At 41.6% G+C, this 26,603-nt stretch overlaps 1 protein-coding gene across 3 annotated transcripts in view; it reads left to right on the top strand.

The window, feature by feature from the left end:
• The first annotated feature begins 270 nt into the window (after positions 1 to 270).
• The window catches only part of ikzf2 (IKAROS family zinc finger 2), a 30,918-nt gene continuing 4,585 nt past the window's right edge, over positions 271 to 26,603 (top strand). Inside the window, exons 1-7 of one of the 3 annotated variants that reach the window (XM_071355217.1) lie at positions 271 to 596; positions 3,482 to 3,528; positions 8,296 to 8,403; positions 13,766 to 13,954; positions 15,319 to 15,486; positions 25,148 to 25,285; positions 25,599 to 25,730. In XM_071355217.1, coding sequence (XP_071211318.1) covers positions 493 to 596; positions 3,482 to 3,528; positions 8,296 to 8,403; positions 13,766 to 13,954; positions 15,319 to 15,486; positions 25,148 to 25,285; positions 25,599 to 25,730 — 886 coding nt within the window. In that variant the 5' untranslated portion in view covers positions 271 to 492. Of the gene's footprint in view, positions 825 to 868; positions 1,524 to 3,481; positions 3,529 to 8,295; positions 8,404 to 13,765; positions 13,955 to 15,318; positions 15,487 to 25,147; positions 25,286 to 25,598; positions 25,731 to 26,603 lie in introns of those variants that run through there. The other 2 variants (XM_071355219.1, XM_071355218.1) reach the window with 2 other exon arrangements.

Here is a 26,603-nt window from a genome sequence, read left to right as displayed (position 1 = left end):
CTCCTATTATTATTATTATCATCCTATTGTATCCTATTCAATCATTGTTTTCACCATTTACTCGGAATCAAATTGTATTAGTGTTATTTTAGCTAAATGTAATGTCGATATGTTATATGCCAAAGAAACAGGCTGTGAAGTCCTGTAATCGATTGCCGAACACAGACAGGCAGTCAGAGAGAGAGAGAGATCCGTTTCTCTGTGTTAGACCAAGTTCCCAGAATAGACACTCGCTGACTCGTCTGCTTTGCTTTCTAATATGGAGGAAGTATCGGCGGGTTAACTGTTGCTGCCTGCGCCACTACTGTAATATATTACAGTGTGATCCAAGAAAGATATTCCAATGGGTGAAATGTGTAGGCTAGTCCTAATTACCGAGCATAGGTGATGGGATTATTCAATCTCCTGCGTTTATAAAGTAAAGAAAGAAAGAAAACCAATGCAACTCAGTGATGATATTTAGCCTACAGGGATGACGGTTACTCTGCTATAATGACATGTAAAATATGCCCGTGGATAAACGCTCAACATCCGACCATTGATTCATCCAGACAATACAATGCGTGCTGCTGTCTCCACGACATCCAGCGAGACAGGTGGGTCTCACGTATGAAAGCCAGACTGCTCGCGACTCAACCGTGATCCGATACCTGTTGATGCAGGAGTGGGGGGTTCTGCGAAGTCTATGACACCATTCGAAATGTTTTTTCCCCAAACAGCAACGCCAAGAGAGACACTCTATCATCGTATGGGCACTATAGTTGAGGAGATGTTCTGTCTCTACTGAAATGTATTTCTAACTGCACCTGAGAATATTTCGACAGGTTAGTATGAGACAGCATGTTATCTGGCATATCTCTCTGGGACTGCCTACTGACTCACTCACTCACTCCGTCTTTATCCAATACCTTTTGAATATCCTACGTATGCTTCTCTGATTCTTTAGCCCCCCTCTGTTTAAAATAGGCTGCTCCTTACTCGTTGTTCTATGGCTAATTCCTTAGGAACCGGTGTATCCAGTTCTATCCCCTCGTTCTTTATTTCATTTAGTCTAAAAACAAGTTGAGTCTTCGACCTCATTGCTGCTGTAGTAAAAACAACATCCAGTAATACACAGTCTATAAATGTTGACGTGTCCATATTTAGGCTTATGAAGGTGTACTTCATAGAATACTGTAGGATACAGGGAAGGTGTGTGCGGGGGTCACGTTTGAGGTGGAAAGTTGACGGTCTAGTTCAGCACAGAGGAAGTAACTACCAAAGCTATTTATTGAGGAGTGCGCTGCTCTGTTCCCTAAACTTTATTCAGGTTGTATGCAGGACAGGACAGTGTTATACTCAACTGAAGTTTTTTTGGGGGGGCATCCCACTTTTTTTGGAGGAGAGTATCCCCTAATTTCTTTGTTTGTTATTGTCTATCAAAAACATATTAGGCTACTGAGCATTTGCATTTGAATTTTAAGACGTGCAGCTTCCGCAGACGAAGATCACTGATTATCACTTGAACAGGGGAGACACAAAAGGTAATGTCCAATCAAACATTTTGTCAATTTATCAAGTTACAGGCATCCTACACATTATAATGCACTGGAAACGATTAGGCTTCCATCCTTACAAAACAACGTTATGTAACTTTGTAATACGTTCATAATAACAGTTTCATAATTGTTTTATCTGGACGCAATATATCAACTTCGACGATGCTCCTTCTGCGTACTGTTTAGGAGCGATTGATCGATACATTGACAGTGTATCCCATTTGATTGCTCATGTCATACAATAACAGGGGACGGCCGATTGTGTCAATCAAATGCTTGATTCATATCATATGAATGAGAAAATCAACCCATATAGTTTTTCTTAAATTGAAGGGAGATCTTTGGCTGTCAGTTAGCCTACACACGTGCACGGCGGAGCGTTTGTAGAGGCAGGTGTCCACCACGGAGGCGCGGATAGCTGGTGAAAATACTTCTTATGGGCTTTCCGTTCATTGCAAATGAAGCACTTCTAATTTCAATTGTCAAAAATATAAAGGTAAATTATATTGATTGAATTAATCAAATAACTTAGGTTGCTAATCACTAAAACAACTGTTTTGTATGTATTTATTTGAATAGCCTAGTCTACCCATGTATGACTGACTATAAATTCGAGAGAAAATACTCTTAAAAATATGAACATATCATGGCTCTTAGTCTCATTTATGAATCGTTTGCATTGTAGGCTAATAGATATCCAAATGATTGAAGAGACAATTATTAGGGAAAATCTAAGTGCATGCCATTTTTTATTGACTGATTATGAATATGTTTTGTGTGATTTTTATTGTATTGTATGTAGAAAGAAGTGGTAATCATTTACAAGACATTTGCCAAATGTTGACATCTGTATTCTAGTTCCTAGTAGAAAATGTTTTGCTAGGTCAGTTCTCAAGATTGGGTTTCTGTTTTTTTTTACTGAACTATGAGGGCTTAGCCCCTTTGTGGGTCATACTATGAGGACAAACTCCTCTTGTGGGGTCACACTATGAAGCTGTACTCCGCTTGTGGGTCATAATTATCTTGTGCATCAAACATCAATACTACACAATTTCATCTGAACCACCAACAGATAATACATGTCTACAACATTTCCGTTGATACTGATAGCAGACATTAGGTTGGCCAGTGGTGGTTTGTTTGCACCTCACTACTGTTCTCTCAGACATATTTATTTTTAGCTTAAGGCCTTTGTCAGAGGACGTGAAACTACTAGAACTGCAATGTGTGTTCTCACTCCATGTACATGTATAACCCATATTATAGTTTTAGCTGAATATATGTGTTACTTCTCTAACAGTGCAACTTTCAATGAGCCACTTCATTCTATTCAAAGGCTATATTTTACAACCCACCAGCCCTTCAGCAGCTTTTTGGGAAGTTGAACAATATAGTTTTATGTTGCGAGACAATAAACTGGTGGTGTGAACTTTTCGGCTTCAGTTTTATTTGAACACTGTATAACACTGTTTTATACATCATATAATTGTACCAGTCATAATACGTTTAATGTATTTTCAATCAACCTTTATTGTAATATATTAGTGAAATATCTCAAATTTATCATTGCCTTTTTCAAAATCAAAATATCCTCTAATTTGGCTATTTTAGAATATTATAAATATTTATTATCATTCATAATGGCTTATTAATTAAATGTATTAGGAAGTGTTGCCTAAACGTACAATGATCACGTAAAAAAAAATAAACACTCCACCCAAACAGTATAATATGGCTAATTTCATAAGGATTTAGAAGAGGTTAGGAAGAGAGGGCCCACTGGGCACAGATGTCAAATCTACATCTATTCCAAGTTGGTTCAACTTCATTTCATTGAAATGATGTGGAAACAAAGTTGATTCAACCTCTGTGTGCCCAGTGAATAAGCATCGTGGTTCAGCTCAAGTGCTCTTCTAATGTATTGTTTCTTTTGATACCCAAAGCTCTCCACCAACTATGGAAACAGAGGCAACTGATGGATATTCTGCAAGTAAGTCAACTCTTCAATCACTCTCTAACCTGAAGCCTCCTGAACTATTCTAATTCTTTAAACTTTTGAAAAGTTGTGTTAGCGAGATCCTGTTTCACATTGCAGATACTGGATGTGTCTCTCAATTGTCATTTTATGGTTTTATACAAGCTGGTCTTTCTAATCAAGTTTGTAGCGTATCCATCCGTATCTATAAAAATGGTAGATTTTTAATTGTTCTGGTTCCCTGAAGAGAGGCCTAGGCCTACAGGGATACTGGGCAGATGGACCAGGTGTAGGAGCAGGGGCGGACAGTCCTGCTAGGAGAAGGAGATATCCCTTCTCCTCTCCCACCCTCCTTCTCAAGCTACATGTGTTCTGATCCTGTAAAACGATCCTGCCAACTTCGCTCTCCTAGAGATGTCTTATCATCAGTAGGGTGGTTCTGTAGCAGGAACACAGTGGTACTTCCCTCCTCTTTACATTCCCCTTCCCAGATTCCCACTGATAGAACATACTGACAATCTGGAGTTTGACAACTCCTTTTTGTGTTTGTTGGTAATAGGTTTGGGATGAGTGGTCAAAAACATGAACGTTATAGTGTGAAGGAAAAAAGTAGGATGAAGTAGGATATAGTGCCTTCTGCTTTCATTCACATCGCTGATACACATCTATTTTGGTTAATGTTTGAAGTATACTGCCATATCTCCACTAACATGTTCATAGGCAGATTGGTGAATGAGATCTCTCACAGTCTAGAGGGAAGGTCCGGAGGTTGAGAGTTTGACAGGAAAAACCAGATCCTTGCTCCAGCCTGTGTGTTTCCAACAAGCCACAACATAGTTACTCTGTCACCCGGGGGAGAAATCCTGCACAGTTCCAACCCTTGATCATTCTTACTTTGTATCATTCCTGTTTCTGTGGCTCATTATAGTCCTCCCACTCAGAAATGATGGCATTTTTATAACCAGCCAACCACTTGTTGCTGATAGTTTAACACAACAGGTTCTCAATCTCATTTCATAAGACAACCTGCAGTAACTACCCTGTCTGATAAGATAAATCATATACACGGTAGCCTATATCATCTTTGTCATTTTCATACATTTTATTTTCCTTTTGGCAACGCCAACACATGGAACAATCCATATCTGATGCGTTACACACATTGTCTTCTTCTAGTGAAGCCTCCACTGTCTATACAAGTCATCTGGGCCATGGTGTGGTGGTAAATACAGTATTGAGTCAGCTAACAAGTGGTGTGAATCAAAGCTCTGATTCTGACTTAGCAGACTGTGTGTGTGTGCGTGTGTGTGTGTGCTGTTGGCCCCAGTCGCTGATGTGGCCATACACTGTCTCCTCAACCTGGCCCACGGGTTCCAGCATGCATCACTTTGGGGGCAGCGAGCTGCAATTTTAACTATTGTATGAGGAATGGCAGATGATAAACAAGTGAGTGTGTTTGAGTGCACACATATGACTGTATCAAACCATTACATTTACATTTGAGTCATTTAGCAGACACTCTTATCCAGAGCAACTTACAGTTAGTGCATTCATCTTAAGATAGCTAGGTGGGACAACCACATATCACAGTCATAGTAAGTACATTTTCGTCAATAATGTAGATATCTGCCTCCCGAGTCACGCAGTGGTGTAAGGAACTGCATCGCTGTGCTTGAGGCGTCACTACAGAACCGGGATCGTGACCGGGACACCCATGAGGCGGGGCACAATTGGCCCAGCATTGTCCGGGTTAGGGGAGGGTTTGGCCGACCGGGATTTCCTTGTTCCATCACGCTCTAGTGACTTCTTGTGGCGGGCCGGGAGCCTGTAAACTGACTTTGGTCGCCAGTTGGACAATGTTTCCTCCAACACATTGGTGCAGCTGGCTTCCGGGTTAAGGCAGCAGGGTGTCAAGAAGAAGTGCGGCTTGCCAGGGTCGTGTTTCGGAGGACGCATGGCTCTCGAGCTTCATCTCTCCCGAGTCCGTAGGGGAGTTGCAGCGATGGGACAAGACTGTAACTAGCAATTGGACATCACGAAATTGGGGAGAAAAAGAAAATAAAAAAAAACAGAGCTAAGTGTGAGTGTTAGTTCACAAAATACTTTATTTATTATTATTATTTATTTATTTATTTTCGGTGGGGGGAGGTGTGAGGAAGGGGTGTGAGGGGGGGTGCTGTGGGATTATTTAAGATACTCTTTGAAGATGTAGGGTTTCAGATGTTTTCAGAAGAGGGGCAGGGTATCTGCTGTCCTTGGGGTCCCAAGACAGAGAAAAGCTTGGACTGGACTGTGGGAGTTGCAGTTGCCCTCCCTTGAGCAGAGCCTGAAGGTATGGAGTGGCAGTTCATCTTGCTGCTCCATAGGCAAGTACCATGGTATTGTAGTGGACGTGAGCTTTTTTGATGTTTGCAGAGAACGACAGGGTGTTGTCCAGGGTCATGCCAAGGTTCTTTGCACTCTGGAAGGGGGACACCGTGGAGTTGTCAACCGCGATGGAGAGGTCTTGGAGCGGGCAGGCCTTCCCCAGGAGGAAGATCAGCTTCGTCTTGTTGAGGTTGAGATTGAGGTGGTGGGCCGACATCCAACCTGAGATATCTGCCAGGCACGCAGAGATGCTTATCACCACCTGGGTGTCAGAAGGGGGAAAGAGAAAAGAAGTTGAGTGCCATCCACATAGCAATGATAGGAGAGAACATGTGAGGATATGACGGCGCCGAGTGACTTGGTTTATAGAGAGAAGAGGAGAGGGCCTGGAACCGAGCCCTGGGGGACACCAGTAGTGAGAGTAGTGAGAGACACAGATCCTCTCCACATCACCTGGTAGGAGTAGACTGTCAAGTAGGATGCAGAGTGTGCAGAGCCTGAGACTCCCAGCCCTGAGAGGGTGGAGAGGAGGATCTGATGGTTCACGGTTTCGAAGGCAGCGGATAGATCTAGGAGGATGAGAACAGAGGAGAGAGATTCAGCTTTGGCAGTGTGGAGAGCCTCCGTGACAGAGAGAATCAGTTTTGGTTGAGTGACCTGTCTTGAAGACTGACTGGTTAGGGTTAAGAAGATCATTCTGAGAGAGATAGGGAGAAAGTTGGTCAGAGACAGCACGCTCAAGTGTTTTGGAAAGAAAATAAAGAAGTAATACCAGTCTGAGGTTTTTGACGTCAGAGGGGTCAAGTGTTGGTTTCTTGAGGAGGGGTGTGACAGTGGTCAAGGATGAGTTGATGAGGGAAGTGAGGAATGGGAGAAGGTTTCCAGAGATTGTCTGGATAAGGGAGGAGGGGATGGGGTCGAGCGGGCAGGTTGTTGGGTGGCCTGACCTCACTAGTCGCAGGATTTCATCTGGAGAGAGAGGGAAGAAAGAGGTCAAAGCGTAGGGTAGTTCTGTGTGAGTGCGACCAGTGGACTCAATAAGCTGAGTGAATGAAGAGCGGATGTCGTCAATCTTCTTTTTAAAGTGGTTGACAAAGTTGTCCTCAGAGAGGGAGGAGGGAGGGGGGCGGATTAAGGAGGGAGGAGAAGGTAGAAAAGAGTTTCCTAGGGTTAGCAAGCGTGTATACTGTATATATGAAGGCCTACCACAGTTCGTCTTTGAAACCAGTTTCAGCGAAATGCCTTTAAGGGTTTCAGTAATAATTACGTACATAAAACATATGAACATTAACATTCACGTGCTACGAGTACACACCACCTTTGAGACACACTGAGCCTTTACCTGACCTGAGAGGCCCTACAGAGCTGCCAGGCAGCCGTCAAGGCGTCAACACTTAGCACAGTAATGGAAAATCCTTCATGACAAATCTGGGCCACCCCTATCTCTACAACAGACACCACTGCCATTGGATAGCCACCTGTCAGTCACCTGAGATTTCATCCAACCCCAGCGTGGCGTGTTATCGGAGACCAGACCCAGGGATTGTGTCATCATGGTCATGGACCACAACTCCCAGTGTGTCTCACTCAGCAGCAGCCAATCACAACAATGTAACACCACATAAAATACAAGCATTTTGTTTTAGCTTCCATGAGAGAAGCTTTGGCGAAGATTAACAGTTAGACTGTTACTTTCAGGTACTTTCCTGTAAACCTATATTAACAAAATACTCCCAGGTGCTAGCTGGTACAGTGTTGTCTTTGCTGTGGTCTGGCTCCTGTGGGATTTGACACCTGGGTCAGTGGGGGTGCTGTGGTGTTGCTGCTGCTGTATTGTCTGAGAGGCTGTGCTGGGGCCAGGCTGTAATGGGATAAGGGATTGTACAGCTCTCCTTCTAAGTGGACAGGACAGGACACACAGCTATAGCTATCCCATGGCATTGCCTGTGTCAGGGAAGGTGCTGACAGGCTACAATCTGATCTGATCTGTATGGAGAGGACACGAGGCTGACAGAAAAAGTAGCCAGCAGACAGCAGCCATACCACCTTGCACTCTGGTACTGTACTGGCTAGCACCTAGAAGCTAAGCAAGTGCTGGGTCTCATCCACGGACAATTTGTTTGCTACTGAAAGTGGTTCAGAATGATTTCCTGTTATGAATTAGAAGTGTGAAATACAGCATTAAATTATCCCCTGGCTAAGTGTCTCCGGGTATCATCAGACATTTTTACACTTTTTTTTTACATGGTGTGATTGCTACAATTGACACATCTCAAAGCATTTATCTGAGGAGGTCATGACATTTGGAGATTGGAGTTTGTATGTACAGTATGTACTGTATCTGTATGCTGTTCAGTGCAGTGCAATGCTGTGCAATGCGATGTTCCCAGCTCTTGTTGTCTGTCTGTCACCCAGGTAACGGAGACTGCTCTCCCAGGAAGACAGAGAACTCTAGAATGTTGGTGGACCTGTCGGCAAACACACCCAACGCACAGCAGCCCCAGGGTCCTTATTCACCGACTGGTGAGTGGATACACACACACACACACACACACACACACACACACACACACACACACACACACACACACACACACACACACACACACACACACACACACACACACACACACACACACACACACACACACGTCAAGAAACAGTTTATTTTCTTTTATCAAAGGGTCATCAGAAATGTATGTCTTATCTGAAGGGTCTTGCGTAGTTCCCTTCCATTAAATGAAAAGAAATAGGAAGAGCTGAGACATGGTGCCATTCTTCTCATTGTCTTCAGACATGTCACCATGAGGTGGCTGAACCAGAAAAGGGAAGTTGTTTCCCGCAGCATCCCCCAGTATTAGTAGCCTGGTCCTAGATCTGTGTCAGAGGGAGAGAGACTCACAGATACAGCTTGTGTCATCCCGACCCAGAGGTTGCCTAACACCACTCCGCCATGACACCACTTTTGTAACACAACACTGAAATTAAGCAGTTGTGTCAGTGTGTGCAAAACTACAAAACATGTTTGCCTATACACTTATGTTTAGTATCAAGCTATTAGTATGGTATAGCATTTTAAAGTATTTTTTCATTCACTTCAGCAAAATACCTCTACAGTTCCACTAGCAAAATACCTTATGGGTGACTCTTCTTGATCTTTTTGATCTCTGACCCCTGAGTAATGTAAACTATGAGGTGTTCAATACACAGCCAGGTATGGGACAGGTATCTTTACTCAGATTAGCTTATGATAGCACTTTTCACTTAGCTTGGATACCTACTGTAGTTTCTCCTCCTTGGTAACATAACCCGTCATGCTTCGGGAGTTTCTTTATATTTTATTTATCTGGGTTCTATAAAATGCTGTTGTCGCAGCAACCATCTCAAGTTCAGCCAGCTTCGACAGAGAGTGGCGAGCTCTTCATGTGTATACCCCACCTACAATACCCCTCGATCTGCTAGCTCCATGTTGCCAGGATACAGCACTGGAGGATAAATTCAATGTCATGCTGTTAGTAAAAGAGGAGCTCTTTCAGTTCACACAAGGCTAAGAGATAAAAGGGGAAATATTGCTTAATAAAATACTGCCATGTTGTTACAGAGATTGCCATGTCATTGCTGACAATAGCAGGACTCCAGAATTATATGTGGTCTGTGTTGGAAGATAGATGGAAGTTGTCAATCATATCACCTCAGTGGAGTGGATAGTGTGACTTAGTGTCAACCCTATAGCAGTCACCATTACTTAGTGTCAAACCTATATTAATCACCATCACTTAGTGTCAAACCTATATTAATCACCATCACTTAGTGTCAACCCTATATTAATCACCATCACTTAGTGTCAAACCTATATTAATCACCATCACTTAGTGTCAAACCTATATTAATCACCACCACTTAGTGTCAACGCTATAGCAATCCCCATGACTTAGTGTCAACCCTATATTAATCACCATCACTTAGTGTCAACGCTATAGCAATCCCCATGACTTAGTGTCAACACTATATTAATCACCATCACTTAGTGTCAACCCTATATTAATCACCACCACTTAGTGTCAACGCTATAGCAATCACCATCACTTAGTGTCAACCCTATATTAATCACCACCACTTAGAGTCAACGCTATAGCAATCACCTTTACTTAGTGTCAACCCCATAGCAATCACCATGACATAGTGTCAACCTTATATCAATCACCATGACTTATTGTCAACCATATAGCAATCATCATGATTTAGTGTCAACCCTATAGCAGTCACCATCACTTAGTGTCAACCCTATATTAATCACCATCACTTAGTGTCAACCCTATATTAATCACCACCACTTAGTGTCAACCCTATATTAATCACCATCACTTAGTGTCAAACCTATATTAATCACCATCACTTAGTGTCAAACCTATATTAATCACCACCACTTAGTGTCAACGCTATAGCAATCCCCATGGCTTAGTGTCAACCCTATATTAATCACCATCACTTAGTGTCAACCCTATATTAATCACCACCACTTAGTGTCAACGCTATAGCAATCCCCATGACTTAGTGTCAACACTATATTAATCACCATCACTTAGTGTCAACCCTATATTAATCACCACCACTTAGAGTCAACGCTATAGCAATCACCTTTACTTAGTGTCAACCCCATAGCAATCACCATGACATAGTGTCAACCCCATAGCAATCACCATGACATAGTGTCAACCATATAGCAATCATCATGATTTAGTGTCAACCCTATAGCAGTCACCATCACTTAGTGTCAACCCTATATTAATCACCATCACTTAGTGTCAACCCTATAGCAGTCACCATCACTTAGTGTCAACCCTATATTAATCACCACCACTTAGAGTCAACGCTATAGCAATCACCTTTACTTAGTGTCAACCCTATAGCCATCCCCATGACTTAGTGTCAACCCCATAGCAGTCACCATGACTTTGTGTCAACCTTATATCAATCACCATGACTTATTGTCAACCATATAGCAATCATCATGATTTAGTGTCAACCCTATAGCAGTCACCATGACTTTGTGTCAACCCTGTAGCAATCACCACAGTAAATGTTGTTGTCAACCCTAAAGCAATAAGCACACAGTCAACCCTAGCTATCGCCACACTCCACTTGTATATAAAATAAATATTGGATGAAATATTGAGTTTGGTCTTATTGCTATTAGCTCATAGAAACGCGTTGAATAACAGATTCATACATGGAAAAACAGATGGTAAAAAAAAATCTAAAGGAAGTTTGTGTCTGAGAGATATAGGAAAGATCATGAACTTATTTATATATATTTTTTAAACATATTTAACCCCTTTTTTTAGGCACCAACAGTTGAACTGGTACCAGGCTACCTTCAGACAAGTCTTGGGAAGCTTGTGGGTGTCCTAGAGAAAAACATGCACGTGTTCGTGAGAGTCTCATCTTTCCATAGAGGGTTCATATTAACGTGTTGCCCAAACTGTTCGGCAAAGGGGCAGGTGCTCCAGCACACCTAGGGCTCCATCTGTGCAAGTGCCTGGTCTAGTATGAAGGAAGACTTCAAGTTTTTGCGCTAAGCTAGTTAGCATTGGCTCACCAAACGACCTTTAACTTCCTTCATACCGGATGCAAACATAAAAATGGTACTCACGAGTTCATCTGACTCTCGGGACATAGAAACTGTAAGTGGCCTTATTGCCAAATCCCCTTTAATGGAGCCTAGGAGCCTGAAGGGACAGTCAGGGAATGGATTATATGGATGTGAGAGGTTTGGGGTTATTGCTCTTGCTCCTTCCGTACCTACGCTATGATTATAGTTTCAGTCACAAATCACAAACAGGCTTGACTGGATGGTCATGATTAACGTCCGTATCAGGTTTTCCTTCAGACTACTGTAAAGGAATGCAAGAAGTCTCCTTCTCACGGTATGATGCCTCTGACCTTGTATGACCTAAAAACCTGTATGTACTGTATATGCTGTATATGCATATGTTGTATGTATATGCAGTACAGGAAAAAAATGTGCTCTATTGTTCTTTTTTTAAATGTGTGTTTCTGTTCTTGTCTAATAGAGTTATGTATTTTGTCATGCTTTATGTTTTGTGTGGACCCCACAAAAAGTACAGTAGCTGCTGCTTCTGCAACACTTAATGGGGATCCTAATAAAAAAACTAATTCCACATGTTCAAGATTAAGGTCCCTAGGTATATGCTAAGCATACCAGAATCTTAAAGCTGCAAAATACAACTTTTTGGGTAACCCGACCAAATTCACATAGAAACATGAGATAGATCTGTCATTTCCATTGAACGTAAGTCTAAGAAGCGGTAGATATGTTCTATGTGTGCTGTTTCTATGCGTTCCGCTCTTAAGCTTTCTTTTTGTGTCTTTTACTTTCAGTTTTATACACCAGTTTTAAACTGCTGAAAATACAATAATTTTGGTTATTGAAAATATACTTTAGATGGTACAACGATTCTCTACACAATAGATTACTTGTTTTGGCAAACAAACTGAAATTAGGAAAACTATTTGAATTTAAGCAACCAGGAAATGGCGGGACAATTTCTGCATATTGTACCTTCAAATGTTGTGTGGGAGAGGACGATCTCTAATTACTCTGTGGCTATGTGTGTGTGTGTCCCTAGTGACTCAAGAGTCAAACGTTACTAAAGCCAGACTGGAGGAGTATGTATCTGGGCCATATTTGTGTGTCTGTGTGTCAGTCTCCCTATAATGTCGGATGAGGGATACTGAGAGTCTGGTGGCCAACCCAGTAGAGTTGAGGCATTTGTGCCTTTAGTCAGCCAGAGTCCCCCCCCATCAAGACATCCAGCCAGTCTCCCAGTGCCAGTCAAATCTAAACCCACAGAGGCTAAGCAGCACCTGGCCGCAGTCCTCCGCTCTTCCTCTCCTCCTCCCCAGAGACCAGGGCTGCGGTCAATTCGAATTAAAGGCAGTCAATTCAGGAAGTGATTTTAAATTCAAATAAAATGGGGGAAAAAATATTTGAAATTAATAGCTTCTACTTCTCAGTTTGTTGAGAAGTCATTGAAAATAGATACCATTTTTTTATTCAATTTCGAATTGTTATTTAAGTTTACTTGACTGCCTTCAATTAGAATTGACCCCAGCCCTGCCAAGGACTGAGTGGAACTAGACCAGCCTGTTTCTCAGCTGTCCCTCCACAAATCTCTAATGTTCAGACCAAGTCACGTATCGCCCGTCCACTTCTGGGACGAACCCCGCTTTTCTCCACATAACTACTTTACTGTGTACATTCCAGAAGTCTCAGGTTTAAAATAGATAACAGAAATAATTGAGCTCCTGAGTGGCACAGCGGTCTAATGCACTGCATCTCAGTGCTAGAGGTGTCACTACAGAACCTGGTTCGATTCCAGGCTGTATCACAACCGGCCGTGATTGGGAGTCCCATAGGGCGGCGCACAATTGGCCCAGCGTCATCCGGGTTAGGGTTTGGCCAGGGTAGGCCATCATTGTAAATAAGTATTTGTTCTTAACTGACTTGCCTGATTAAATACTTGCATATAATTAACAATAACATACCAATAATTAACCATTTTTTGTCAGATTTGATGAGTCCCTGCCTCTAGGGGTTAGCATTAACTTTGGCAATTTATGTTGAGCATCATTATATTACTTATTTCTCCAGGGGAAATAACATGCAGATTTGATGAACTTGTTCCAATCAATGGATGTTTACATTCAAAGAGAAACAGATTTACAAGGTTTAGACTTGTAACCTAGAGCCACTGCACCTCTTACTGGAAGAACAAGGATCATCCACTAAAGCCATGTCATGTGATTGTCATGTGATTGTCTGAAAAACTGTAATTGGATTGGTCATACCTGTCTCTTCCAGAACACACCATCAAACAAGAAGAAGAGACAGAAGATGAAAGGGACAGGAGGACCACAGCTGAGGATATGGGACAAAGTGGGGAAGAGGAATCGGGATTGGAAGAGCCCATGATTGACAGCCCAAACAACCTACAGGATGGGGTCCCTGGGTCAGATGGGTCATGTGACCCAGGAACTCGGCTGCCCAATGGTAAATGTTTCTCTAAAGTTGTTACCCCTTATGTCCCTTTCACAGAATATTTTACAAACCTAATGTACTTTATATTGAACAACATTGACTCAATACTCTCTGATGTATCTAAGGATTGTCAATGTTTTATCATTAACATCTAGCAAACTGCAAAAACCCATTAGTTAAACGTTAATAAATGATGAATAAATTATACTTCACGTTGTAGCTCCCTATGAGATATGAATTTTACAGACTCAAGCAATTGTACGTCACTCACCCTATGATTTTTTTAAATTCTGTGAGTCAGAAATTGTTTCTACGGGTGTGGAGCTGGAGAGCTTTGCTGTTTTGTAGAATACAATAGTTTAGCCTTGGAATGATTTTCATGGATAACATCCCAGGAATCCTCCACAACCTGTTCCCGAGCCCTTCACTGACGCCATTACTGAGCCTCGGTCTTCACAGATTTAGGATCACGTTTCACTTTTCCAAACGTTCGGCCGCAGATCAAGAGACGATCATCAAGATGATGATGAGACTACTGTAGTTTACTGGTGAACCGGGCAAACTTTTTGCATAGATACAGACAAACATACTTTCATGGTAAAGCTGGTATTAAAGATGTACAGCACTTTAACACAATGGGAGATTTTAAGACACACTGTAAGCCTCCTTAAGTCTTAACCATTTACTATCTGAAGAGACTTTGACTGCCACACTAAACCTTATTAACTTATACCAACTTAGTGGTGTTGGTGGTGTTTGTGTATCTGTGTGTAGAACGCATACAGCCCTACCGGGCGCCTGGTGAAGGATGAAAACTCACTGTATTTCTACACCTACTCTGTGGTGAGAGAGGGAGCTGTAGAAGAGACCCAGAGCAGAGCTATTAGGGTGGAGCTCTAACACCTCATCTCACCACACTCCAGACACTATTACTGTAGTAGCAGTAGGCTGTAGCTCAAATGTATCAATTGTACACAGCACACATCAGGCACCACACGTTAGTGTTTTTCTACCCACTGACAATCCTCCTAGAAATATATTCTCTGCATTATTTGAGATGTTACAACGTTCTCAGCTAAGGCGTGTTGCTTGCCTTTACCAATCATTGCTTGCCTTTACCAATCAAACCATGTTTTACCATTGCAATGTGTTGATTGCTGTTGAGTAGCTGTGAACCTCCATTTCCGTCTTTCTCAAGTTTGTTCGGTCCACTAGCTGAGTGAAAACTCAAGACTAGGTGGCTGGTGGTCTGTGGGTATTGTGTGTTGCTTTTCTGGCTATATGTAAAAGGGGGAGTGAGAGATGAGAGCCTGCACTTCCTGTGCCCCTTCAAGTAATAGGTCGTTCCAGTGTAACACTTCCTGTGCCCCTCTCAGGTGATAGGTCGTTCCAGTGTAACCAGTGTGGCGTGTCGTTCACTCAGAAGGGCAATCTGTTGAGACACATCAAACTGCACACGGGGGAGAAGCCCTTCAAATGCCCCTTCTGCAGCTACGCCTGCCGCCGTCGTGACGCACTTACAGGCCACCTACGCACACACTCAGGTCAGCCCCTCTACCTCCTCTCTTTTTTTGTTTCTTCCTCTATGTTCTTATCCTCTTCCTCTTTTTCATCCTTGTCTTCCTATTCCCTTTGTCTTGGGTCCATGCTTCCTTTAACTTTTTTATTACTGTGGTTACTCCTTAGTATTTATCCTGGTTTCAATAACTTTTAAAATAGTCCATACTATGTTGATGCTATAGAACCGGCCTATCTCGATGTAACTTAAAGCATGATCTGGTCTGACCCGTGTCTAAGTTTTTGTGACAGATTAGCAACAGACCCACAAATTTCTAACCCTGACAGGGTTTCGTATTGTTGGATGGATGCATCTCTCTGGGGATTTTTGTGCAGACAGACAAGGGCTGTGGTTAGGCACCCAGGACATGCTGTTCCTATAACCTGCTCAGCTCACGTCTCCTCAGAGAGGAACTCTCTCTGTTATCTGTAGAGATACAGTATGGGGAGACCAGAGAAACACTGCCCTGCTCTAACTGTAACCCACTTTCCTATCTCTGCGTCATAGGCCTCTGTCTCTGTGTTCTCTTCTGCCTCTTCTTTGAGATCCGGGACAGACGACAGTAAAACCTCATCTCTAGTGTGGTCCCTTTAGAATTACTCACATGTACAGTGCAGTCGGAAAGTATTCAGACCCCTTGACTTTTTCCATATTTTGTTACTTTACAGCCTTATTCTAAAACTGACTAAATTGTTTGTTTTTCCTCATCAATCTACACACATTACCCCTTATTGACACAGCAAACACAGGTTTTAGAAATTATAAATGTAAAACCCGAAATATCACATTTACATAACTATTCAGACCCTTTACTCAGTACTTTGTTGAAGCAACTTTGGCAGCGATTACAGCCTTGAGTATTCTTGGGTATGACGCTACAAGTTTGGCACACCTGTATTTGGGGAGTTTCTCCCATTCTTCTCTGCAGATCCTCTCAAGCGCTCTCAGGTTGGATGGGGAGCGTCACTGCACAGCTATTTTCAAGTCTCTCCAGAGTTGTTCGATCGGGTTCAAGTCCAGGCTCTGGCTGGACCACTCAAGAACATTCACAGACTTGTCCCGAAGCCACCCATGCCTTGTCTTGGCTGTGGGTTTAGGGTCAATGTCCTATTGGAAGGTGAACCTTCTCCCCAGTCTGAGGTCCTGAGGGGTCTGGAGCAGGTTTTCATCAAGGATGTCTTTATACTTTTCTCCGGTCATCTTTCCCTCAATCCTGACTAGTCTCCCAGTCCCTGCCGTTGAAAAACATCACCACTGCATGATGCTGCCACCACCGTGCTTCACTGTAGGGATGGTGCCAGGTTTCCTCCAGATGTGATGCTTGGCATTCAGGCCAAAGAGTTAAATTTTGGTTTCATCAGACTAGAGAATCTTGTTTCCCATGGTCTGAGAGTCCTTTAGGTGCCTTTTGGAAAACTCCAAGCGGGCTGTCATGTGCCTTTTACTGAGGTGTGGCTTCCGTCTAGCCACTCTACCGTAAAGGCCTGATTGGTGAAGTGCTACATAGATGGTTATCCTTCTGGAACGTTCTACCATCTCCACAGAGGAACTCTGGAGCTCTGTCAGAGTAACCATCGGGTTCTTGGTCACCTCCCTGTTCCTGTTTTACATTTTTAATACATTTGAAAACAACAACCTGTTGTGTGTAGATTTATGAGCGAAAAAAAATATTTAATCTATTTTAGAATAAGGCTGTGTCTTATTAGGGCATTGGGTCACCACGAGCAGCTTCAATGCACCTTGGCATAGATTCTACAAGTGTCTGGAACTCTATCGGAGGGATGCGACACCATTCTTCCACGAGAAATTACCATCATTTGGTGTTTTGTTGATGGTGGATGGAAACGCCGTCTCACCCGTTCAAATCAGGAATCTCCCATAAGTGGTCAATTAGGTTGAGATCTGGTGACTGAGTTGGCCATGGCATATGATTTACATTGTCTTCATGCTCATCAAACCATTCAGTGACCACTCATGCCCTTTGGATGGGGGCATTGACATTGTATGGGGGAATAGCCATGGTAGCCAAAATAATGGCCTGCCCAGCATGACCCTAAGAATAATGGGACATTAATTGCTTAATTAACTCAGGAACCATTCCTGTGTGGAAGCACCTGCTTTCAATATACTTCGTATCCCTCATTTACTCAAGTGTTTCCATTATTTTGGCAGTTACCTGTATTTCCATGTTGAAGCCAGTAAAAACAACTACATCGGCTAGGCTACATGTTTGTTATATCTAGGCCTATTGTAGTAGCTACTGTATACTATTTAATAAACTATCTTCAATGGATAGGACAAACATTCATGGCTCCAGCGGAGGAGCCATTAGGCCTACAGTGTGCACACATTGCTTTATGCTCATGGAACGAGAGATGTATTATATTCTGCTTCTGACTCGATCCTACTTAGAAATATTGCTGTTGTTAAAAATAACTATTGATTGTTTTTCCTTAAAATTGGAGTTCCCCTTTCCTGCAGTCAAATGACCTAGTGGCCTCATGGGTGGAATTTTATTAATACTTTTTCATAGTTTCATAATTAATAAACATGATTTATTTATTTTATGCAGAAAATCCAGTGTTTCTATGTCAAATGATTTTGTTATATTTCAGTTTTCTGTGATATATATATAAAGTGTCCTATTGGGATGCAAAGTCAAAATGTAGCACATTTCAACTCTATTTGCGGCAGGTAGCCTAGTGGTTAGAGCATTGGGCCAGTAACTGAAAGGTTGCTAGATCAACTCCCTGAGCTGACAAGGTAAAAATATGTCATTCTGCCTCTGAACAAGGCAGTTAACCCACTGTTCCTAGGCCGTCATTGTAAATAAGAATTTGTTCTTAACTGACTTGCCTAGTTAAAGGTTAAATAAAAAAAGTATTATTTCTGACATGGTACAGCTGTCTTTATTTTAAAGCCCATAACCATGTGTGTGAGGTGTATACTTTTAATTTGTTTAAGACGACCAAGAAACACTCTGTGTGACCTTGATTTAGCCCACTGCAGTAAAAGGTTTTAAAAACCAAACTTATGTTGAGAATATACAGTGCCTTCAGAAAGTATTCATACCTCTTGACTTATTCCACATGATGTTGTGTTACAGTCTGAATTCAAAATGGCTACAAAAAAATCTCACCCGTCTTCAAATAAAATGTTATTGGTCACATACACATATTTAGCAGATGTTATAGCGGGTGTAATACTCATGTTCCTAGATCCAACAGTGCAGCCGATAATGTTAAACTGAAAACATGTTTTTAGACATTTTTGCAAATGTATTGGAAATTAAATACAGAAATATCAAATTTACATAATTATTCACACCCCTGAATCATTTCATGTTAGAATCACCTTTGGCAGCGATTACAGCTGTGAGTCTTTCTGGGTAATTTTCTCAGAGCTTTGCATACGTGGATTTTACAATAAAAACACTTTATAAAAAAATTAAAAAATAAATCAAGCTCTATCAAGTTCAAGAGAAGAGACAGCCATTTTCAAGTCTTGCCATAAGTTTTCAAGACGATTTAAGGCAAAACTGTAACTCGGCCACTCAGGAACATTCAATGTCGTCTTCGTAAGGAACTGCAGTGTATATTTGGCCTTGTGTTTTATGTTATTGTCCTGCTGAAAGGTGAATTTGTCTCCCAGTGTCTTTTCGAAAGCAGACTGAAGCAGATTTTCCTATCTGATTTTTCCTGTGCTTAGCTCTATTCAGTTTTCTTTTTATTTAAAAAAAACTCCCTAGTTTTAGTATACCCATAACAGTATACCCATAACATGATGCAATCACCACCATGCTTGACAGTATAAAGAGTGGTACTCAGTGATGTGATCTCTTGGATTTGCCCCAAACATAACACTTAGTAAAGTTCATTTCTTTGCCACATTTTTTGCAGTTTAACCTTAGTGCCATATTGCAAACAGGGTGCATGTTTTGATTATATTTTAATTCTGTACAGGCTTTCTTCTTTCCACTCTGTCATTTAGGTTAGTATTGTTGAGTAACTACAATGTTGTTGATCCTTACTGAGTTTTCTCTTTTCACAGCCATTAAACTCTGAAACTGTTTTATATTCACCATTGGCCTCATGGTGAAATCCCTGAGCGGTTTCCTTCCTCTCCGGCAACTGAGTTAGGAAGTACGCCTGTATCGTTGTAGTGACAAGGTGTGTTGATATACAATCCAAAGTGTAATTAATAACTTTACCATGCTCAAAGGGATAATCAATGTCTACTTTTCACTACAAAGATACAGGCATACTTCCTAACTCAGGGATTTCACCATGAGGCCATTGGTGACTTTGGCTGTCCCCATAGGATAACCCTTTTCGTTCCATGTAGAACCTTCTGTGTAAAGGGTTCTACATGGAACCGAAAAGGGTTATACCTGGAACCAAAAGGGTTCTACCTGGAACCAAAAAGGGTTCTTCAAAGGGTTCTGTAACCCTTTTAGGGTCTAGATTGTGCCTTTTTTTCTAGGAGTGTAGTTACTCCACAATACTAACCTAATTTGCAGAGTGAAAAGAAGGAAGCCTGTACAGAATAAAAAATATTCCAAAACATGCATCCTGTTTGACACAAGGCACAAAAGTAATACTACAAACAAATGTGGCAAAGAAATTGGATTTTTGTCCTGAATACAAAGTGTTGTGTTTGGGGTAAATTCAATACAACACATTACTGAGTAACACTCTCCATATTTTCAAGCATAGTGATGGCTGCATCATGTTATGGGTATGCTTGTAATCGTTAAAGACTGGGGAGTTTTTCAGGATGAAAAAGAAACGGAATGGAGATTAGCACAGGCAAAATCCTAGAGGAAAACCTGGTTAAGTCTGCTTTCCACCAAACACTAGGAGATGAATTCACCTTTCAGCAGGACAATAACCTAAAACATAATGCCAAATCTACACTGGAGTTGCTTACCAAACAGACAGTGAATGTTCCTGAGTGGCTGAGTTACAGTTTTGTCTTAAATCTACTTGAAAATCTCTGGCAAGAACTGAAAATTGTTATCTAGCAATGATCAACAACCAATTTGACAGAGCTTGAAGAATTATGAAAATAATAATGTGTAAATGTTACACAATCCAGGTATGGAAAGATCAGAGACTTACCCAGAAAGACTCAATAGCTGCCAAAGGTGCTTTTACTAAGTATTTTACTTAGGGGTTTAAACTAAATTCCACTTTGACATTATGGGGTATTGTGTGTAGGCCAGTGAAACAAAATCTAAATTGAATCCATTTTAAATTCAGGCTGTAACTCAACAAAATGTGGAAAAAGTCAAGGGGTGTAAATATGTTCTGAAGGCACTGTACATGGCTCGAATGCAATGCAATTTTGTCTGCTATTTCTGGAGAAGTGCAAATATGATCTGTAAGATGGTTCCATGGTGTTTGTAAAATGTTCATTTGGTAGCATTATAATGGTGAGTGGACATTCCCCCTTTCTCGTCATATTGGATCTTTGTCCAGCGCCTTTGAAAAGTTTGGATGTGCGTAAAACCATCCATAGTTTAAGTTGGCTTGTCTGTGTTCAACATATTTAGCATGTTTAACATATTTAGCAGATATGGGTCGGGCTATTTAACGAACTAGGCTATAATGGACTAACAATCAAAATTGGAGTTGAGTACAATGCAATACATGAAAACCGTAAATAGACAACTTGAAGCAACCACATATTTAACCATGGAGCATATTCTGATTGGCCAGTGAGGTGTCAACCCTCGACATACCCGCAACATTTTTATTAATCAAAACCCAGCTCTTTCACGCCATCGCCAGCTACTGCGCACATAATTCTGGTTGTGAAAATAGAACAAATATTTCTGACACACCCCCAAACCTATAGCTCTACCAGATTTACCATTGCGTTAAGTTTGTTAAAATAGAGCCCTTTGTATCTCTCTCTCCTTTTCTGTCAATGCTCTCAAACACTCTTTACATGTCTCGTTTTTTTCTCTTTTGACCTTTTTCAAATTTTCACTTCCTGTTTTGTTAGGCTAAATTAATGATTTACCCTCCTCCAGTCAGTGTAGACGGCACATTTAGGTGTACTGTAGTTCCCTATGCAGTGCTATAGTATGTAGTAGTGCTGTATGAATTCCCTCTGCCTGCCTATACTACACTACCTGAGGGTTGAATGGAATGTTACACTACCTGAGGGTTGAATGGAATGTTACACTACCTGAGGGTTGAATGGAATGTTACACTACCTGAAGGTTGAAATTAATGTTACACTACCTGAGGGTTGAATGGAATGTTACACTACCTGAGGGTTGAATGGAATGTTACACTACCTGAGGGTTGAATGGAATGTTACACTACCTGAGGGTTGAATGGAATGTTACACTACCTGAAGGTTGAAATTAATGTTACACTACCTGAGGGTTGAATGGAATGTTACACTACCTGAGGGTTGAATGGAATGTTACACTACCTGAGGGTTGAATGGAATGTTACACTACCTGAGGGTTGATTGAAATGTTACACTACCTGAGGGTTGAATGGAATGTTACACTGCCTGAGAGTTGAATGGAATGTTACACTACCTGAGGGTTGAATGGAATGTTACACTACCTGAGGGTTGAATAGAATGTTACACTGCCTGAGAGTTGAATGGAATGTTACACTGCCTGAGAGTTGAATGGAATGTTACACTACCTGAAGGTTGAAATTAATGTTACACTACCTGAGGGTTGAATGGAATGTTACACTACCTGAGGGTTGAATGGAATGTTACACTACCTGAGGGTTGAATGGAATGTTACACTACCTGAGGGTTGAATGGAATGTTACACTACCTGAGGGTTGAATGGAATGTTACACTACCTGAGGATTGAATGGAATGTTACACTACCTGAGGGTTGAATGGAATGTTACACTACCTGAGGGTTGAATGGAATGTTACACTACCTGAGGGTTGAATGGAATGTTACACTACCTGAGGGTTGAATGGAATGTTACACTACCTGAGGGTTGAAAGGAATGTTACACTACCTGAGAGTTGAATGGAATGTTACACTACCTGAGAGTTGAATGGAATGTTACACTACCTGAGGGTTGAATGGAATGTTACACTACCTGAGAGTTGAATGGAATGTTACACTACCTGAGGGTTGAAAGGAATGTTACACTACCTGAGGGTTGAATGGAATGTTACACTACCTGAGGGTTGAAAGGAATGTTACACTACCTGAGGGTTGAAAGGAATGTTACACTACCTGAGGGTTGAATGGAATGTTACACTACCTGAGGGTTGAATGGAATGTTACACTACCTGAGAGTTGAATGGAATGTTACACTACCTGAGAGTTGAATGGAATGTTACACTACCTGAGGGTTGAATGGAATGTTACACTACCTGAGGGTTGAATGGAATGTTACACTACCTGAGGGTTGAAAGGAATGTTACACTACCTGAGGGTTGAAAGGAATGTTACACTACCTGAGGGTTGAATGGAATGTTACACTACCTGAGGGTTGAAAGGAATGTTACACTACCTGAGGGTTGAAAGGAATGTTACACTACCTGAGGGTTGAAAGGAATGTTACACTACCTGAGGGTTGGACGGAATGTTAGGAACTCTTCTGTGGCGTAGGGAGTTGGTTGGAATGGCGTTCCCTAGATGAAAGGCCTCTTCTCCTTTCACCTCTCTCTCTCTGCCTCTCTCCCTCCATCTCCCTGCCCCTGGCACACTGCCAGGAAACAGGTGGAGTGACGAGAGAGGGAGGTTAGGTGTGGGGAGAGAGACAGAGAAACAGAGAGAGAGACAGCGACAGGTGAATGCTTTGATGTATTGTGCAATCCGAGGGGCAAGACAAGAGTATACTTTCCCCTGTTAAGACACAGAGTGGCACTACATGGACTGTGTTGTATCTGAACCCCTCCCAAACACATTGTTAAATATGAATATCAAGTTATTCTTTTAATTGCTGTTCAAATATGTGCAAATGGTTAATCCTGAAGGTGTATTAGATGCTACATTAAGAGTGATGGGCTCACTCATTTTTGACATTACATGAGACAACAATACGTTTCTGAGAGAGGTTCCTGTTTATCACCCAACTGGATGCAGCCAACTGTATCTGAAGGCAGAGAGAGTTGAGGCTATTTGCATGTTCAAGAATAGCTGCTGAAAGTGGGATTTTTGTGATACATTCAACATCTGCAAATGGCTGGAGGTTTTGTAAATGAGTAATAGCATAAAATGTGTGTGTGTGTGTGTGTGTGTGGCCTATTCCAATATGAAAGTGTCACTGCCCATCCGGCTGGCTACAGTTAGCAGGTGCTGTGGCCAATATCATTGGAGCAGACAGACAGTTCAGGGTGTTTTTCAATTACAAGGACATTGTATTAGGCTACATATGGAGAGACTCAAGTAAAATAAAGCAAGTGTTCTGTAATGATGATGATTATGACCTGTTAATTACATGATAATGCCATTGCTAGTTTAAAGCTTACTCATGAACCACAGTTTCAAATGCACTAAACCAATTGGCATTCACAAGCCACAAAATTACATTAAGACAAGTAACCTATACTGTCATTTGAGATCAGCTTGAAAAAATGTAAGCCAGACGTTCACACACTCACCAATATTTCCAATCAATTCCCATAGACTTAATGAAATGTTACATAAGCCTATCTGTGTCTTACTTTCAAAGTACTTGTCAGACTGAAACATGTTATTCCCACAGTAACAGGTCAGGTAGTTTCTAGTAACTGGTGTCACCTCTGGTACTAGAACATTTTCTCATGTGAACGACGCCTATTCTGGGCCAGTGTCTGGGCCAGTGTCTGGGCCAGTGTCTGGGCCAGTGTCTGGGCCAGTGTCTGGGCCAGTGTCTGGTGTCGTCTGGACCACAGTTCCCCCTTGACGACTCATCCCGAAGACTTTCAGAGCCTTGTTTCTACTACAGAAGACTTTGAGTAGTACTTTTCAGTAGTTTCAGCCTTTAGTTGCCAAATCACGGTGAATGTATTAATTCATTCATGAGTAATTCATTCATGAGTGAATGATTGAAGTACAGTTAATAAATGAATGGCGGAAGATTGGAAGGAAGACAGGACGGAAGGAAGGATCAATGTATGGATCTTCTCTAGGGGAAAGCTAGAGGAGGTTTTGCACAGTCTCACCAGCATAGACTCCATCAGAATGGAACTGGCAGCATGAATCACCCCCCACCTCCAGCTGCTGAGGAGAAACACAGACGTTGTTTAGGTCTGACGTTAGAGTTATTTTCCTTCTTCTACGGGATCTGTGTCTGTGTACAGCAGGCCAATTGAGTTGTGCACCATAGTAGTAGTGATGGGCTCCCGGAAGAGTTGTAGGCTTTACCAGTTATTCCAGGGCGTATGAAAGGCAAATGTGTGTATTCAAGTATTTTGGTATATCTCGCCTGCCCACACCTTCTCTGTCTGGTTGGCAATGATGGTGTGTGGGATCCCACTAATGGAACATTACCACTCCATGAGCTCATAGCCCTGCTCTAGTTTCGGTGTTCTCCACGGGTTCTATGTGTTTACTAAAACCTCCTAGAGAGTTCACATAGAATTGCGTTACTGGTCTGTTATGTGAGTTGATGAATGAATGAAATTAATAGTTTTTTCCCTTTGATGTCATTTCTCTAATTTAGTGGGTAAACCACACAAGTGTGACTACTGTGGGCGGAGCTACAAACAGAGGACATCATTGGAGGAGCATAAAGAGCGCTGCCATAACTACCTTGAGAGTGCTGGCATGGATCCCACCTCCGTCACTGGGCCTTATCCAGGTGAGTGTGAATGTCCTGCTCTGGTACAGAGACCTGCTATATGGTATCTATGTTGATGGTATGGACTTGCTTTCTCTTTGGCACCTTTTTTACACCTTGCACTTTAACCTTTAATCATTTATAATTTAGGTATGAAGTTAAATTAAATACTTTTATTTTCTCTTCCTCCTTCCTTTTTATGGTTTGTGTGAGTATCCTGTGAACTCTACTTATGTTACTTTTACACACCAGCCACCTACAGTACTACAGTACTACCTACAAGCCTTGGTGCAGACCTCTCACACACTCTCATGCTCTGACCCCTGACACCCAGGTGAGGTCCCTAAAGAGCAGAGGCCCCTGGCGGAGGCCGCTGCCATGGCAACATTAAACCGGCCACCTGTCATTGAGAAACTGCAGAGTAACGTAGGGAAGAGGAAGAGTACCACTCCACAGAAGTTTGTGGGTAAGCATCATTATATCACTTCCTGTCTGGGAGCACCATAATGTGTTCACCATAAGGATCAATAACTCACAATTATTAATTGTAGCTTAGATAATTATTGTATATAAAAGGACAATAACTCATTTGTAATTTTCATAATTATGGTAATAACGGTATCAGTAGGGTATTTATTTAATCCCATTTTGGGATTGAATTTGACCTGTTCTGTTGGATTAAATTCAGTTTACAGTATTAACTCTTTATTTGTTATGTTCAGTTCAACATACAGTCACTGCAACAGAATGAGTGTATACATGCAAAAAAGGAATTGAATTGCGTGCCTGGGCAGAGGTACATTGAAACATGATGCTGTTGTTTTGCATCTAACAGATGCCCTTGACTTAATGGTAGAAATGAAGACACTATTCACATACTGCACACTTTAGTTTTATTAATGTATATTCCACATTTCAGATCTGGTTGTTCCACTCTGAATATGTCTCAATCTTTTTAATTTTTAATTTTAACATTTTGATCATTTTTTAATACATACATTTGAAAAATATATTTGTTTTGTATTAAGAAACAATTGTTACGGTGTTGCAAACATTTTGTTGGCATATAACCGCCAATTTTTGCATATTAGCGCGGAAGACAATTATTTGGTTTTTATTATTTACTGCTCTATTAGATAGAGGAAAAGATCAAGCGAGACACAGAGAGCGGATGAGAGAGACGAGGACATGTTTTCACTCTGTGGTTTGTTACACCTGTATCTCTGCAATAGTTCTTATCGAGAGAAGAGCAAAACAGCTCACCGCATCCCTGTTCTGGAAGGGTTAAACAGTGCATTCAGATGGATGGGGCTTTCCACTATTAAACAACACAAGAGAA

This window comes from Salvelinus alpinus, chromosome 20, assembly GCF_045679555.1.
Source record: "Salvelinus alpinus chromosome 20, SLU_Salpinus.1, whole genome shotgun sequence".
Taxonomy (NCBI): Eukaryota; Metazoa; Chordata; class Actinopteri; order Salmoniformes; family Salmonidae; genus Salvelinus; species Salvelinus alpinus.
This window is presented reverse-complemented; position numbering and strand designations above follow the sequence as displayed.